Consider the following 15,566-nt stretch of genomic DNA (forward strand, 5'->3'; position numbering starts at 1 on the left):
GTAGGGTATCCTCCGACGTCCTCTCTGAATTGGGCTACCTTCACATTTGGCGTTTATATTCCTTTTGCTTAGCTCCTCGTTGAAAGCCTACGACTGGCTTCGCCACTGCTACTTTCCTTGCTCAACTTTATGGTTTCTGTTCCCTTGCCTGATTTTGCTTCTCGCTTTTTACGGACATCGGTTATTATTGATGCAATTGTGTACAAGTAAGGATTGAGAGAGGAATTGATGGGAATAATAAAGACCACAGACCACGTGTACATCTGAAGAGGAATCACAGTGGCTCCTGTCTGAGAGAGGATGCCCATGATGATGACCGGCATCCAACAGATAAAATCTGTACCAACTATCGCCGCCATCTTGATTGCCATTTTGATATCATCATCTCTGTTTGCAACTTGTTTGATCTTTCTTCTCGCGATCTTAACAGTGACAAACATAGCTAAATAGCAAATGAATATGACAAGAAAACAAACCAAATTTATTCCTAAGAAGATCACAATCGAAAAATACCACGCTGGTTTGAATTCTTCGGGCACAGGTAAATCAAAAGTGCGAAGACCAGAATTGGAGGCATCGATATTGCCTGACTCTATGCTGTAAGACGAAGGGCGGGTTATTAATGGCAAGCCAATACATACATCAGACAGGTCATATAACTCCGATTCCTCTCCAGCATACAAACTTGGAATAACAGCCAACATGAAGGCGATTGCCCAAATAATTGCTGTTACAATTTTAGTAGATTTAAGCCTTAACTTAACTTGGCTAAAGGGAAAACATAATGCAAGAAAACGATCGATTGACATCAGAGTGATAAAGAAGATAGAAGCTTCACTCGACAGAAGTGATAGAAAACTGGCAAACTTGCAGAGATTTGATGATCTCCACTGATGTGAGTGCACAAAATATTCGTCACCGTAATAAAGATCAACTGATGCCAGAATAATCATGTACACTCCCATCTGGCAATCAGATATAGCTAAATTGGCTACTAAGAATCTCTGTTTAGCTGTGATAACGCTCGTTGGGTTGTCGCGTATTCGTAAGATAACGACGCATATATTTCCGATAAGAGCGCTAATACCAAGCACCCACATAGATACACGCAGGATGTAATTTTGCATCAAGCTGCCGCACATGAATAAGGGTGGTTGGGATTCCAAGGTGGTGCACTCGTCAAGGTTGTCAAAATAGCAACAGAGGTGATGGTCATCAACATATCTGAAAAAAGAAAGTGAAGTGAAATATGCTTAGAAAGTCTATAGACGTGTCCACATGGATACTGAACATCAAAAATGTCGGAAAATTTAAGGTGTAGTGTTACGTGGACACATTTTTTACTTTACTTTATCAAACCCATATGGAAAGGTTTGTATACAAAACCGATTCTCTTATAAACCATCATGTGCACAGTTTCCACCTCGATGCACCTGAGCTCACATTTCGTCCCAAGAGCTTCCAAGCAGAGAACAAGAAGCAGCGAATGTCTCCACCACAGTCTTTGATTACACTACACGGCTAAGTGCATAGCAATGTATGAGCTGTGAAGCTTCTAGCTAAAATATGGGCCTCTTTGATTGGTTTTTGTCGAAACCTCAAGTGTTCCCTTCATCCAATCAGATTTAAAAAAAAACAGATAACACAATTCAATGTTATAGCAGGGCAAATGTGGAAAATCTGTTGAAAACTACCTATCCAAGCACATTTTTTGACCAAAATGTAGGTTTCAGTATTTTTCAAATTTTATGTCATTAAATGAAAAAGCACACTTATATTGTCCATACTAGCGGGATACCCGCGCTTCGCGCGGGTCCCCGCTAGATGAGTAAATGGGAGCGATCACTAAAACAGGAGGAATTACTGAAAAGGTAGAATCATTGAAAGGTAAATTTTATTTTTCTAAACCTGTCCCTTCTTGCATTTCCATTTTCTTTTCAGTTTTGTTTCCTTTATAGCTTCATTTTTATCAGCTGCTTAGCTTGTGATTTCCGTTTCCTTCAGTTATTTATTTTTCTTATTTTTCGTGATTAGTTTCTAATTTTAACTTCTTTTTTTTCTTTTTTTTCCTGATTAGTTTCTTTCTTTCCCTCTTTAGTTTGCTCCCGTTTCATTTAGTTACTGTAATCATAACCTGTATAATAGGGTAGGCCTATCTTTTTTGTCTTCTTCTTTTTTTTTCTTTTCATTTAGCTCCTTTCTTTCTCTTCAGTTTCTTTTGCATAGGTCTATTTTGTTCCCATGCTGCTTAGCTCGTGATTTCCGTTTCCATGTTATTCATTTATTGAGCCCCGTTCCCATGCATTATTTTATAAATGTACCATTTCTTACATTTCTCCTTTTAGTTTTGGCTTTTTTTCTACATTTTGTTCCCATTTTTCATATTTCCTGCTTAGCTTGTGATTTCCCGTTTGAATTTTATCTATTTAATTCTGTTCTCATTATTTTAGTTTTTTACATGAGTGAGTTAGTTAGTTAGTTAGTTAGTTAGTTAGTTAGTTAGTTAGTTAGTTAGTTAGTTAGTTAGTTAGTTAGTTAGTTAGTTAGTTAGTTAGTTAGTTAGTTAGTTAGTTAGTTAGTTAGTTAGTTAGTTAGTTAGTTAGTCTTTCATTTTTAGCTTCCTTCTTTCCTCTCGTATCCTCAACCCGACCCATCCATAGGCCTACCTTTTCAGTTTTGTCTTCCTTTCTTTTCTTTCCTATTTCTCTGGCACGGAAAGTTGGTCTGTGCATATTATGCACCCCGTACGTGCGCGTCACATTGCTCAGTACGCCGACGTACTAACGCCAACCCCCTGCTGCCAGTTAGTTACCTTACGCGCTACCACTGAGTTTTGACAACAAAAAATCCCGGGAAAATCCCCGGTTTTAACCATATTTTCACTGATTTTGAGGCCAATTCTTGGTCTTGACCGTTTTCAACCAAATACAGTGCAATGCGTTCCCCGTATATTCCTCAATCTCCCGTATGAATGTGGCTGTAAAACTAAACGACGATTCATTTATAGGCCTAGAATAAATAATAAAATTCACGCGACGTAGCCTTAATCTCTTGGCTGCCAACTTCGGTGCAGTGGCGGAAAATGGGGTGCGTAGCTCTGCGTAGGGGCGAAAAGCTCGTAAGATCATTCTTAAAGTACGCGATGTTGTGCATCTAGATAGCCTGAATCATTTCTTGGCCACCTCGCAGTTGGCAGAAAACAGGGCAATGTTGCTCTGCGTATGGTTTTTAATGGAAATATTATTACGTGGTTCACACTGTCCTTATTACCCACAATGCCACTGCATGCGATTTTGCATAGCAACACGACAGTTTTTTTTGTTATTCTCTTAGTTACCATCAATTTTTGCAAAAATGAACCTCAGATGGTTTAATGGCAATATGTACCCGATCAATGTACGAATAAATCAGAGCTGAAAGTGAAATCATCTCTGAGTCTATTCGTGCACAAGATTTAGCGACTTCCTTTTATTTATATAAGATACTAGAGTCACTAGAATGGTGAATTCTCTTTAAATTGCAAATCTTGTGCAAAAAGTTACTATTTTCGCCTGTTTTGTCATACGGTTGTAAATTCAATGAACTATGACTTTTAAAAAAGAGCGCTTACAAATTGATATGGGGTTTACAAGTATTGTACACTCTTAATTTGCTTACAACAGACGTAAATGTTCCAAGCCTCGAAAACCATTTTCTGCTACCAACACGGCTTCTTTACGATTCATACCTCCTATCAAGATCCTGATGTAAGAATGACAAAGTAAATCTTAAGCTAATACTGTTACAGGAAAAATGTGCTATTACGATATTTACACACAAGTCTCAAAAAAAGCCCAACTAATATGATAATTTATATTAAGCACTATACAACATGTCTTAAATTGTTAACATTGAGCGTTTTAGTGCTGAGTGGTTGCGCCCTCCGTTGTTATGCAGTTGATGTAAATCAAAGACCTTCAATCATTAATCTGGCAGGAAAGCTCAGAAACACCATTTAGAGTGACCTTAAACGATTTCCTAGGTGACCTTTGACCTTCTTGTTACACACATAACTGTAGACATTTGCCCTATAAGCATGATAATGATGTGTTATATAAGTATAGGAAAAGTAGGCGAATAGGCCCGCGCACAATCACAGACCTGGATTTTGCAGACGATATTGCTCTTCTAGCTGACAACCTCAAAGACGCGCAAGAACTGTTACATCTTGTTGAAGCTGCTGCACAGAAAGTAGGACTAGGAATGAATGCCAAGAAGACCAAGGCAATGCTGTACAAGGAAACTCCGTCTTCAATAAAAACACTGGACGGAAGCGAATTAGAGAGAGTGCATGACTTCAAATATTTAGGGGCATGGACTGCCAGTAGTGAGAATGACTTCAACATCAGAAAGGCACTTGCTTGGAAAGCATGCAACAGCATGGACAAGATCTGGAAAAGTAATATGTCAAGAGCTCTAAAGATCAAGTTATTTACCACCACTGTAGAATCGGTACTAACATATGGCGCTGAAACATGGACAATAACAACCAAAATGAGAAAAGCTTTGGATGGCTGCTATACTCGTCTCTTGCGGAAGGCACTAGATAACTCATGGCAAACTCACACCACCAACAAAGAACTATATGGGAATCCGTTACCAATCTCTGACAGGCTCAGGATTAGAAGGTTAAAGTTTGCAGGGCACTGTGAAAGAAGCGAAGAGGAAGCAGCTTCAATCGTTCTTATGTGGCAGCCCAAACATTGAAAGAGAACAAGAGGTCCACCCCAGAAGGATTATATCAAGATGTTGGCAGATGATACGGGATTAACAGACCCAGACATCAAAAATTGTATGCTAGTTTGGAGAGCCATTATGGGAGTCCGACTACAAGAGTCGACATAAGCAAGTAAGCAATATAAGTAATATTAAAATACCACTTTCCGTTCTTGATAAACCATGCAAAATGTAAGTAACTCATAACCTTCATTGGACACTTTCCAAAAGCAACGGTGGAAATACTTCATTTTAAATACATTATATTTCAAAAAATTAAGACATAACAATGTTCGATTCCATTTTTTGCTAAGACAACAAGATTATGCATAGTTCATCGATTATTATGATTTACTCACAGCGTATGCAAAAACGGCAATCCATTGAACGCATCTGACAAAATCCTTAATAATGGAACATTCCACAGATATCTGAATGAAAAACAATAAATGCTTTGTAAAGATGTGTAAGTATTGCAAGTTTGTGTGCTACTATGTTAAAAGATCAAACAAGACGGAAATAGAAAACAACAACAAAAACAATTTTTAACATATTTAACCCCATGGCCACTACTACCTTTCTTACAGTTCCCTGATTGGTTAATTACATGATAAAAGCATTTGATCTCTCACCAATTTTGAGCTTAATCCCCTTCAGCCATACTGACCATTCTTACCATGTCTCTGATTGGCTCAACGGATGATATAGCTCTCTTTGTAAGCAATCAAATTAGTTCTTAGATACTGATATATCGGCAGGAAGTACCCATGGGGTTAAGAGGTTTGATTTCAAAGGTCACAGCGGACGAAAAGGAATAGTACTTACAATTTTTCTAATTTTGGCAGTCCTTGAAAAGTCCAATTGGTCAGTGAAGAAATGTTATTGTTAGACAGGTCTCTGAAAAAAGTTGGATAAAAAAAAGATTGTTATGGTCATGTGTCGTTTGGTGGGAAACCCAAATATAATTGACGACCGAATTAAAAAGACTAGTTTGCGTCTGACGTCAGTGCAAAGGCGCGTCGTGATTGGTTGCTGACCTGCGCAATACGGCATTTTTGGTCTGGTTGACAGAACGTCATACGCAAACTAGTCTTTTTAATTCGGTCTTCAATAATAGCGCGACATTGACATTTTACTCTCCTCTTTCAGGTTTACCTTGATAATAGAGAACTGTTCTTTGTCCAATGTGCTTGTGACAGGATACCGTTTTGAATTTCACATTATAGTATTGTCAAATTATGTGCTATGTATGTAAAATTTTTATATCAAATGCAAGCTTGTTCATCCTAAAGGAGAACTGCAGATTGTAAAAGTTGGTGATTGTGCTGTAAATGTGCCCACCATTCGACATATGACCTTAATTTGAGTGTAAAGTTAACCCGTAGTCTGAATCAACCAAGAAGATAACTTTCAGGGATGCTTCATCATTAATTTTTTAATGACATCGGCTGAAGACGTTCAGCCTTAAAGAGCTTATTAAATTTCCCGGTGTTAAATTAAAAGCATCTGGGTTTATGCTTGAACAAAGTCATCTCTTTTAAAGTTGCATATAAAATTTAATAAATTATTATATAGTGGCTTTTTTACTTTATCCGATAGGTAAATATATTGTGATACTTACAGCCATGTTAAGTTATGTAGGCCATCAAATACGCCTTTCTCTAGCGTATCAATATTACTTTCATCAAGCGATCTGAAAAACATAACATATTACCAATGTATTAAAAAAAACAAAGAAATACGCTAAAAACTTAGCTATTTATAGCACTACTTCCAGCAATGAGTCCCTTTTGTTTGGCCAATAAAGAAGCTTTTCGGCAATAATCATAGGGTGTATCAAAATCCTCAAATACCAAAGCTCACTACCCTTCGCTAGATGCTGTGAACTACCAAATCGCATAACCTTGAAGATATTAGATAGTGGACTTGTCTACGGTATAATATCGTTATATAAAACGGAACAAAAACAAAAGAACAGTCACTTACAAAGTTTCAAGAGGCCACAATGCTTTGAAGATTCCCTGTTTCAACACGCCTTCTATATCACCTGATAGTGTTCTGATGGAAAATATAGGGTCCACAACTTATAAGTTCCCTCTAAATACTTTTTTAAATAAATCGAAAAATATGCAAACCTGTAAAAAGATATGGGTAGCCTTATTTGTTTTACACATGTGGACCAAATTTCAGCGTCATACCGTATGTCATTGCGTTCAGTCACCAATGGTTCATTATGTAAAAAAAGAGACCGTTTTAAACAGTGTTAAAAGTTGCATCTAAGTCCATAGGACTCAATTCTCAAATAATACAGTAGGCCAGGGATATTCATGTGTTTAATTCTTTTCTTTTTAATGATAAATGGCTGGGATGGAAGGGATATGTTAACCTTATCAATGAAACCACAACACTGCAAGAGCTAACCCGAGCAATCCAACATGTATGAAACAACATGGACCAGCAACGGGTCCGGAATTTAATAAACAGCATGCGGCGACGTTGCAATGCACTTGTTAACAGTGCAGGAGGACACATCCCCTACTAAACATGTAGACTTAAAGTTTTATTTCCATTACAAACACATGGACAGCCCTAACATACTGTATTGTTTGACAATTGACTCCTATGAACTCAGGTGCAACTTTTAAAACTCTCTCTATTTTTACATAATGAACCATTGTGACCAAACGCAATGATGTGTGACACTACAAATTGGCCCAGATTTGTAAAACAAATAAGATTACTAATAACTTTTTACAATTTTGCATTTCGTTAAATAATTTTCGATTTATTTCAAAAAGCATTAGGGGGAACTTATAAGTTGTGCACTCTATAGCAGCAATTTGAAGAAATTCAACACTGTTTACCTCACTCGTTTGTAACAAGAAAGTATTTAACTGTATAGTGAATCTGATTTTTTACTTCCAGCAAAAAGTGCATTTTGTTTGGCCAATAAACAAGCTCTTCGGCAATAATTATAGGGTGTATCAAAATCCTCAAATGACCACGATATTTGTAATTTAATGATTTTTTATATACAAATTGCGACGTCAATCTTATGTTGCAAATTTCTCGTGACAGTCTTGTCCACAATCAATAAAATCTGATCATTTTAATACAACCTACATAAGGTCCCATCACAATTTTATTTTAGACATTGTAAGCCATGGAATATGGGGGCGAAGGTGGGTTAAACTATATGATAAAAATGATCGGGCACTGCATGCAATATGAATATGGTGTTCATTGACCTCGCTAGTAGACCAAACCCATTTTAATATATTGGTCTAAGTCTGATAATTGCGCTGCCTTTGAACAAATTGAGACAACGACCAGCAGTCTCTATCAGCGTCCTTTAGGACAACGTTTTTAATCAATCAGATGTTGTAATACCAGTAGATAGATTTTAGTTTGATCATGCCCACGTTAATCATGACTGCAAATCCCTATCTCTATTATAGTAACATGGGAAAATGATTTTATGTTATTAAAATAACATACAATGCATTTGATATTCGCGCCAGATCCGAAACAGTTCTGTCACTCCACCCTTCTGTGCACGACGTTTCGAGATTGTTGCCATTGTATTGACAGGAACATTCACCTGGACAACGTTTGACATCTATTTAAAGAACATACATTAAACTAGTATCAGTTATTTATTAGTGCCAGCGTCAGAAGAAGTGTTGTTATATTATGATCATGGTGATTGTCGCCAAACATTCAATCAAATTCAGTACAAACTTGAGGTACCATACAAAAGCTTCTTCAAATAATTACATGTGTAATTGCTTTCCGCATATTCTTATGTGTTAAAAACATACAATATCTTTGTTTAGTGTTGTTTTTGCTATTCCTGAGTGACTATAATGATGTGCAACATCTGAAGCTAGCGCTGTTTTCCGATTCCTGTGTGCGTAATATTGTGCAACATCTCAGACTAGCGTTGTTTTTCCTATTCCTGGGTGCGTAATATTGTGCAACATCTGAGACTAGTATTGTTTTTTGCTATTCCTGAGTGACTATAATGATGTGCAACATCTGAAGCTAGCGCTGTTTTCCGATTCCTGTGTGCGTAATATTGTGCAACATCCCAGACTAGCGTTGTTTTTCCTATTCCTGGGTGCGTAATATTGTGCAACATCTGAGACTAGTATTGTTTTTCCTATTCCTGAGTGACTATAATGATGTGCAACATCTGAAGCTAGCGCTGTTTTCCGATTCCTGTGTGCGTAATATTGTGCAACATCCCAGACTAGCGTTGTTTTTCCTATTCCTGGGTGCGTAATATTGTGCAACATCTGAGACTAGTATTGTTTTTTCCTATTCCTGAGTGACTATAATGATGTGCAACATCTGAAGCTAGCGCTGTTTTCCGATTCCTGTGTGCGTAATATTGTGCAACATCCCAGACTAGCGTTGTTTTTCCTATTCCTGGGTGCGTAATATTGTGCAACATCTGAGACTAGTATTGTTTTTTCCTATTCCTGAGTGACTATAATGATGTGCAACATCTGAAGCTAGCGCTGTTTTCCGATTCCTGTGTGCGTAATATTGTGCAACATCCCAGACTAGCGTTGTTTTTCCTATTCCTGGGTGCGTAATATTGTGCAACATCTGAGACTAGTATTGTTTTTTCCTATTCCTGAGTGACTATAATGATGTGCAACATCTGAAGCTAGCGCTGTTTTCCGATTCCTGTGTGCGTAATATTGTGCAACATCCCAGACTAGCGTTGTTTTTCCTATTCCTGGGTGCGTAATATTGTGCAACATCTGAGACTAGTATTGTTTTTTCCTATTCCTGAGTGACTATAATGATGTGCAACATCTGAAGCTAGCGCTGTTTTCCGATTCCTGTGTGCGTAATATTGTGCAACATCCCAGACTAGCGTTGTTTTTCCTATTCCTGGGTGCGTAATATTGTGCAACATCTGAGACTAGTATTGTTTTTTTTCCTATTCCTGAGTGACTATAATGATGTGCAACATCTGAAGCTAGCGCTGTTTTCCGATTCCTGTGTGCGTAATATTGTGCAACATCCCAGACTAGCGTTGTTTTTCCTATTCCTGGGTGCGTAATATTGTGCAACATCTGAGACTAGTATTGTTTTTTCCTATTCCTGAGTGACTATAATGATGTGCAACATCTGAAGCTAGCGCTGTTTTCCGATTCCTGTGTGCGTAATATTGTGCAACATCCCAGACTAGCGTTGTTTTTCCTATTCCTGGGTGCGTAATATTGTGCAACATCTGAGACTAGTATTGTTTTTTCCTATTCCTGAGTGACTATAATGATGTGCAACATCTGAAGCTAGCGCTGTTTTCCGATTCCTGTGTGCGTAATATTGTGCAACATCCCAGACTAGCGTTGTTTTTCCTATTCCTGGGTGCGTAATATTGTGCAACATCTGAGACTAGTATTGTTTGTTCCTATTCCTGAGTGACTATAATGATGTGCAACATCTGAAGCTAGCGCTGTTTTCCGATTCCTGTGTGCGTAATATTGTGCAACATCCCAGACTAGCGTTGTTTTTCCTATTCCTGGGTGCGTAATATTGTGCAACATCTGAGACTAGTATTGTTTTTTCCTATTCCTGAATGACTATAATGATGTGCAACATCTGAGGCTAGTGTTGTTTTACATATTTCTGGGTGCGTAATATTGTGCAACATCTGAGACTAGCGTTGTTTTTCCTATTCCTGGGTGCGTAATATTGTGCAACATCCCAGACTACCGTTGTTTTTCCTTTTCCTGGGTGCGTAATATTGTGCAACATCTGAAGCTAGCGTTGTTTTTCCTATTCCTGGGTGCGTAATATTGTGCAACATCCCAGACTACCGTTGTTTTTCCTATTCATGTGTGCGTAATATTGTGCAACATCAGAGGCTAGCGATGTTTTATTATTCCTGCTTGCGTAATATTGTGCACCATATGAGGCTAGCGTTGTTTTTCCTATTCCTGTGTGCGTAATATTGTGATACATATGAGACTAGCGTTGTTTTTGCTATCCTTGGGTATGTAATATTATGCAACATCAGAGGCTAGCGGTTAATTTTCTATTCCTGTGTGCGTAATATTGTGCAACAATTGAGGCTAGCGTTGTTTTTCTATTCCTGTGTGCGTAATATTGTGCAACAATTGAGGCTAGCGTTTTTTTCCTATTCCTGTGTGCGTAATATTGTGCAACATCTGAGGCTAGCGTTGTTTTTCTATTCCTGTGTGCATAATATTATGCAACATCAGAGGCAAGCGTTGTATTTCTTATTCCTGGGTGCGATAATTGTGCAGATCAGAGATCAGAGGCTTGGGCTGTTTTTCCTATTCCTGGGTGCAACATGGGCGAGGCTGGCGTTTTGTGTTTACTATTTGAGTGCGTAATATTGTGCAACATCTGAGGCTAGCGTTTTTGCCCTATTCCTGGGTGTGTAATATTGTGCAACATCAGAGGTTTTTCATAGTGTTGCTTTTCCTATAAGCTATAAGATAGCGACACTTTTTCTTACCACACTCCATCTCATCGTCTCCACCTGGACATTGCGTTAATCCGTCACACAGATCATCCTTTAGTATACACTGAGAGATATTGACATCAGGCACTTCTTCACAGAGATAATATCCTGGACATTCTATGTAAGCTGGAAATCATACATTATACCCGAAGCTGATTAGTACCCTTTTGATTTTATGTGACGCACTTCCCCTTTTACATAATTAAAACTAACAACACTGTAGCTTCCTTAACTTAGAGTGCACAAGATATATATATTGTAACAGTTATATTATATTTTTATATTTATATTCATTTTTTTTTATATTGCAACAGTTATATATCGAACTTTGATTCTGGGATGACGTTGAAAATATTGTGGATGCGTAGTTCGAAGATGGTAATTTTCAGTTCAGATCGTCTATATAATCGCAGTTTTAAACTTAACTTTCAATATTTTAAGAACTTTCACATGTCACAGTAATTATTCGTGATCTTTAATAAGGATGAAACCAAGAGTTTGCCCGTTTTGGATTTTTTTTATTTAGAGAAGAAATATGAGGAAGTACGCGTGGCTTATCTCATAGGCTTACAAATCATATTCGGTATTTCAGTTTAACAGGTTGGAAAAGAAAAGGCCGAAGTCTAGATTACACATACCGCATCTTTGCTCATCTGCCCGGTTTACAATACAATCTTGGAATCCATTACACTTAGCATCACGTATAATGCAGATTCCTGAACCACAATGGAACTCACTGTCTCCGCAAACATCTATCAAATGTAAAGATACACCAATGTTTCATAATGAGAGAAAACATACTTTTATAAGCTTTAAACTTTAGATTCTAAGATAATTTAAAAAGGAGAAACATCAACTGTAGACTAAAGACTAAAGACTAAACTTGAATGCCTCATAAGACTTCCCATCTTATTCGTCATGTTTAATTTCTCTACGTAACCTTTCTTTCTTTTTCTTAACTTTTCTAGTACCTCTTTTCCCCACATTTTCCTCTTTTTGTTTATAATTTCTGGAAGATATCTACAATAAGGTATATTGCCGATAGCGATCGATAGGCAAAAGTGATGCATGTTGGGACGGAAAAGGGCTCAAATTCGCGATCTCGGGTGACAAATTTTATAGCTTTTGAGCCCTTTTCATTCCCAGCATGCATCACGTTTGCCCCTCAGAGTAAGTATATTCCTGCCAAATATAAAGCATTCTAACTCACCAAAAAGCTTTGTTGCTGATACCTGTTCTACTTCAAACACGAAGCCGCTCTTCTGTTCATTGTTGTCTGTGTTCATAACCATCCATAAGATCTGTTCAGATGACGATATAACCGTGACGCTCACCTCTCCTGTGAGTACACCGATATTATCTTGTTGAAAATCAGGCCCATTTCCTAAAGTGAGAGTGTCAAACTTTCTTTCCAAATGAAATTGTTTGATACGCAATACAACATGCATTTGATCTTCCGCAACGATCTGCCACTGACAATGAAGCCCTGTGTAATACACGGATGGGTATCCAGGAGATGTGAAATTGGTGTAGACGTCATTAGATAGGTACAAGGTCCTAACTCCACATTTACCTGTTATAAGAAATCAATAGGGTCATTAGGAATTCATGTTCTGTCCATCTCTTATCTTGAAGTATAAACTGTGGCGTGCAATTCACTTCACAATTCACTTGTTCGACAGGATAAGCCATAACCCTGATCCTATTGAAACTCATATGATCCGGTCTTTGTTGTTGATTACGTGTTCGAAGTAGAATAGAATGTCGAACAAGCGGGAGGACTGGGCGATAATTCGTCCATTGTAACGGTTAACGCCTTCGGGTGAATTTGGAAAAGCAAAGCAAGTTAGCAATCCAAATATTTTGCATCATGAACATATAATAAAAATCTTAACCGCTGCAGAAATACGACTCAAGAATTAACGATTTTGTTGAAACAGAAAAATATTGTCCAATAAATGATTTTGCTAAATCTAAGAGTTATAATTTCAACTGCAAATGCGTTGAAACTCGTTTTTTTTTTTTAGATTATATTTGATTCCTTTTAGTCAACATACCGCACACATCTGATCCCTCATCAAGAGCCTTTCTTTCATGGTCAATTGTTGGGCATAGCCCTATTCCATCACAAGTCAGACTTTCATAAATACACATCAAACCCAAATTTATAGGGCAAACAAAATCGTCAATTGTACATGACGCTGAAAGCAAAATCAAAATATACAGATTCTAAGAAAAAAGTGCAATTAAACACCACCTTGTCATTCTGGAATAGAAACATGTATTAGAACAATATTGCGCCCGGCTTGCACTCCAAATTGTGACACGCTTGGCCAGGGCGTAACCCGCTGTATGTCTCCAGCGCCCATGAGTGTCTGTTGTAGATTAAATTTAGAAGGCAGCCTCTTGCTAATAATGTGTTAATATGAAGCACTGCATGAACGAATACGACATGTCTTAAAGTGCTAACATTGAGCACTTTAAAATTGCACTAGCGCCCGATCTTGTTTATGATTTATACCAAGTGGGGTCGCAATCTCAAAATACGGAGTAACACAATTTGGCAATATGTATCCTTTCCCACATGGAGTTCAAGAAATTGGGTCGCTTTCCAAAAACGTTGGGAACCCCTGCTTTTAGCATTTACTCTAGACAGATGCGACCCTAAATAGCTCAAAACTTACTATAACATCAAGTACCATGTATTATTTCTTAGCACACGCACATTTAAGCACATCACCACAATTTGTCAAGGTTTAACTTAATCATGATCAACCAGACTATAAAATTTACGTGAATACCATTGGTTTTATCAATTGAGATCCGGATGGTAAATCCTCTGTTACCGCCTTCCAATTGTGTTGTACTCCATATCGATGCATCCCAAGCAATCTGCAACTCTGTATCGTCCACAATGAGTGACCTTGGTGGATGTGACCCTGACAGTAAAAGGTAGACATCTGGAGGCAAAACATCGACATCGAACTCGATTTCCTCATCTAAAGGAGCGAAGATAAGCTTGTCATATGCGCTGGGTGTGTCAAGATCCAGGAATTCGACTTTGAATGTTCCCAGAGAGGAATTCGACATGGTGATGAACCATGAACAATCCAATGTCAATGGGTATTGTCGAGGATAAAACGGAGAAGATATGTTGTATTTTTCCGATCTGCTGATTTCAAGTGAAGTATCACCGCAAAATTCTGAAAATATGAATGATTTCATATTATCAATTCGTTATCATCATCTACATTATAAAACGCAATCGAAGTTATCAGTCAGTATCATTATAAATATAATCATTTTCACTGTGGTCGTCATCATATCGTCATCATCATCATCATAATGATCACAAGCATTATCATCGTAAATATCATCATCATGTTCATCATCATCACCACCACTACCACAATCATCATCATTAGCAACAGCAGCAGCAGCAGAGCAAACATACCGCAATCGTTTTCATCAGATCCGTCTAGACATTGATGTAAACTGTCACAAACAAAGGATTGGTTAAGACAGCCATACCCAGTGGCACACAGGAATTCATCAGATGCACATGGCACTTGATTATAATTATATAAGAAATAAAGAGACATTTGATTAAACTTTTCCAGACTCACCATGCTGCATTAATATCAATTCTATTACTCTTACGACCCATTATTCAAAATCGTGCACTGTGATTCGTTAAAACACGTCACGTGAGAGCCCATTATTCTGCAATAATGGGTCAAGCGCCGTAACACATTCTACGCACAGCTATACGCTTGGTTACGCGTGCAATATTTACGCGATACTCGCTGTCACTTACGCGTACGCGCTCCACCTTGAAATAAACAACTTAAAATATTTGGGCCAAAATTTTTTTTTTCTCTTTAAAATCACACTATTTAATGATAATAGAATAAAAAATAAAGAGTGGAACATTATCCTTTACACGCTAATAATATGTCCGAGGCAGTAAAAACGTAAATAATGGGTGAGGCGCATTATTTGGGTGTAAAGGATAATGCATTACCCTTTATTTCTTAATTAAATATTCTTTATATTACTAAAATACGCATTGATTTATAGTGCGGTACGCACGGAATTAACACAAGCCTCAGCACACTTTACAGGAATTTGCTGACCAACAGTTAGGAACTTACAGCTAAGAAGAGCACATCCTATACATACCACGTTAAACCTAGCAGTAAGGATAAGCTCTTCGGGTTCTTGCCCAGGTGAATTTCAATTTCAATGTCCTGAAAAGAGTACGCTAGAATAACGAAATGCCCCTTTAATGGATTAACTTACC

The 15,566-nt window shown here is 37.7% G+C and overlaps 1 protein-coding gene across 1 annotated transcript; it reads right to left on the reverse strand.

The window, feature by feature from the left end:
- Positions 1-14,353, reverse strand: LOC140165530 (uncharacterized). Its single transcript, XM_072188816.1, has 11 exons — positions 14,110-14,353; positions 12,474-12,836; positions 11,902-12,015; positions 11,258-11,389; positions 8,254-8,374; positions 6,742-6,813; positions 6,377-6,448; positions 5,581-5,652; positions 5,115-5,186; positions 3,658-3,741; positions 1-1,224 (listed from the first exon to the last, which is right to left on the reverse strand). The coding sequence occupies exons 1-11, from the start codon at positions 14,351-14,353 to the stop codon at positions 69-71; spliced, it is 2,502 nt and encodes an 833-aa protein (XP_072044917.1). The 3' UTR covers positions 1-68.
- Positions 14,354-15,566: the final 1,213 nt, after the last annotated feature.

Source organism: Amphiura filiformis, chromosome 12 (assembly GCF_039555335.1).
Source record: "Amphiura filiformis chromosome 12, Afil_fr2py, whole genome shotgun sequence".
Lineage (NCBI taxonomy): Eukaryota > Metazoa > Echinodermata > Ophiuroidea > Amphilepidida > Amphiuridae > Amphiura > Amphiura filiformis.

What these genes read in the sequence shown, in the direction of transcription:
- LOC140165530 (XM_072188816.1), bottom strand. Translation starts at nt 14,353, where the DNA reads ATGTCGAATTCCTCTCTGGGAACATTCAAAGTCGAATTCCTGGATCTT. An exon ending in AGACGATGAGATGGAGTGTG is followed by an intron (nt 8,375 to 11,257) that starts GTAAGAAAAAGT and finishes TTCTTTAAATAG; the next exon opens with ATGTCAAACGTTGTCCAGGT. An exon ending in CTGCCAAAATTAGAAAAATT is followed by an intron (nt 5,187 to 5,580) that starts GTAAGTACTATT and finishes TTTTTCATTCAG; the next exon opens with ATATCTGTGGAATGTTCCAT.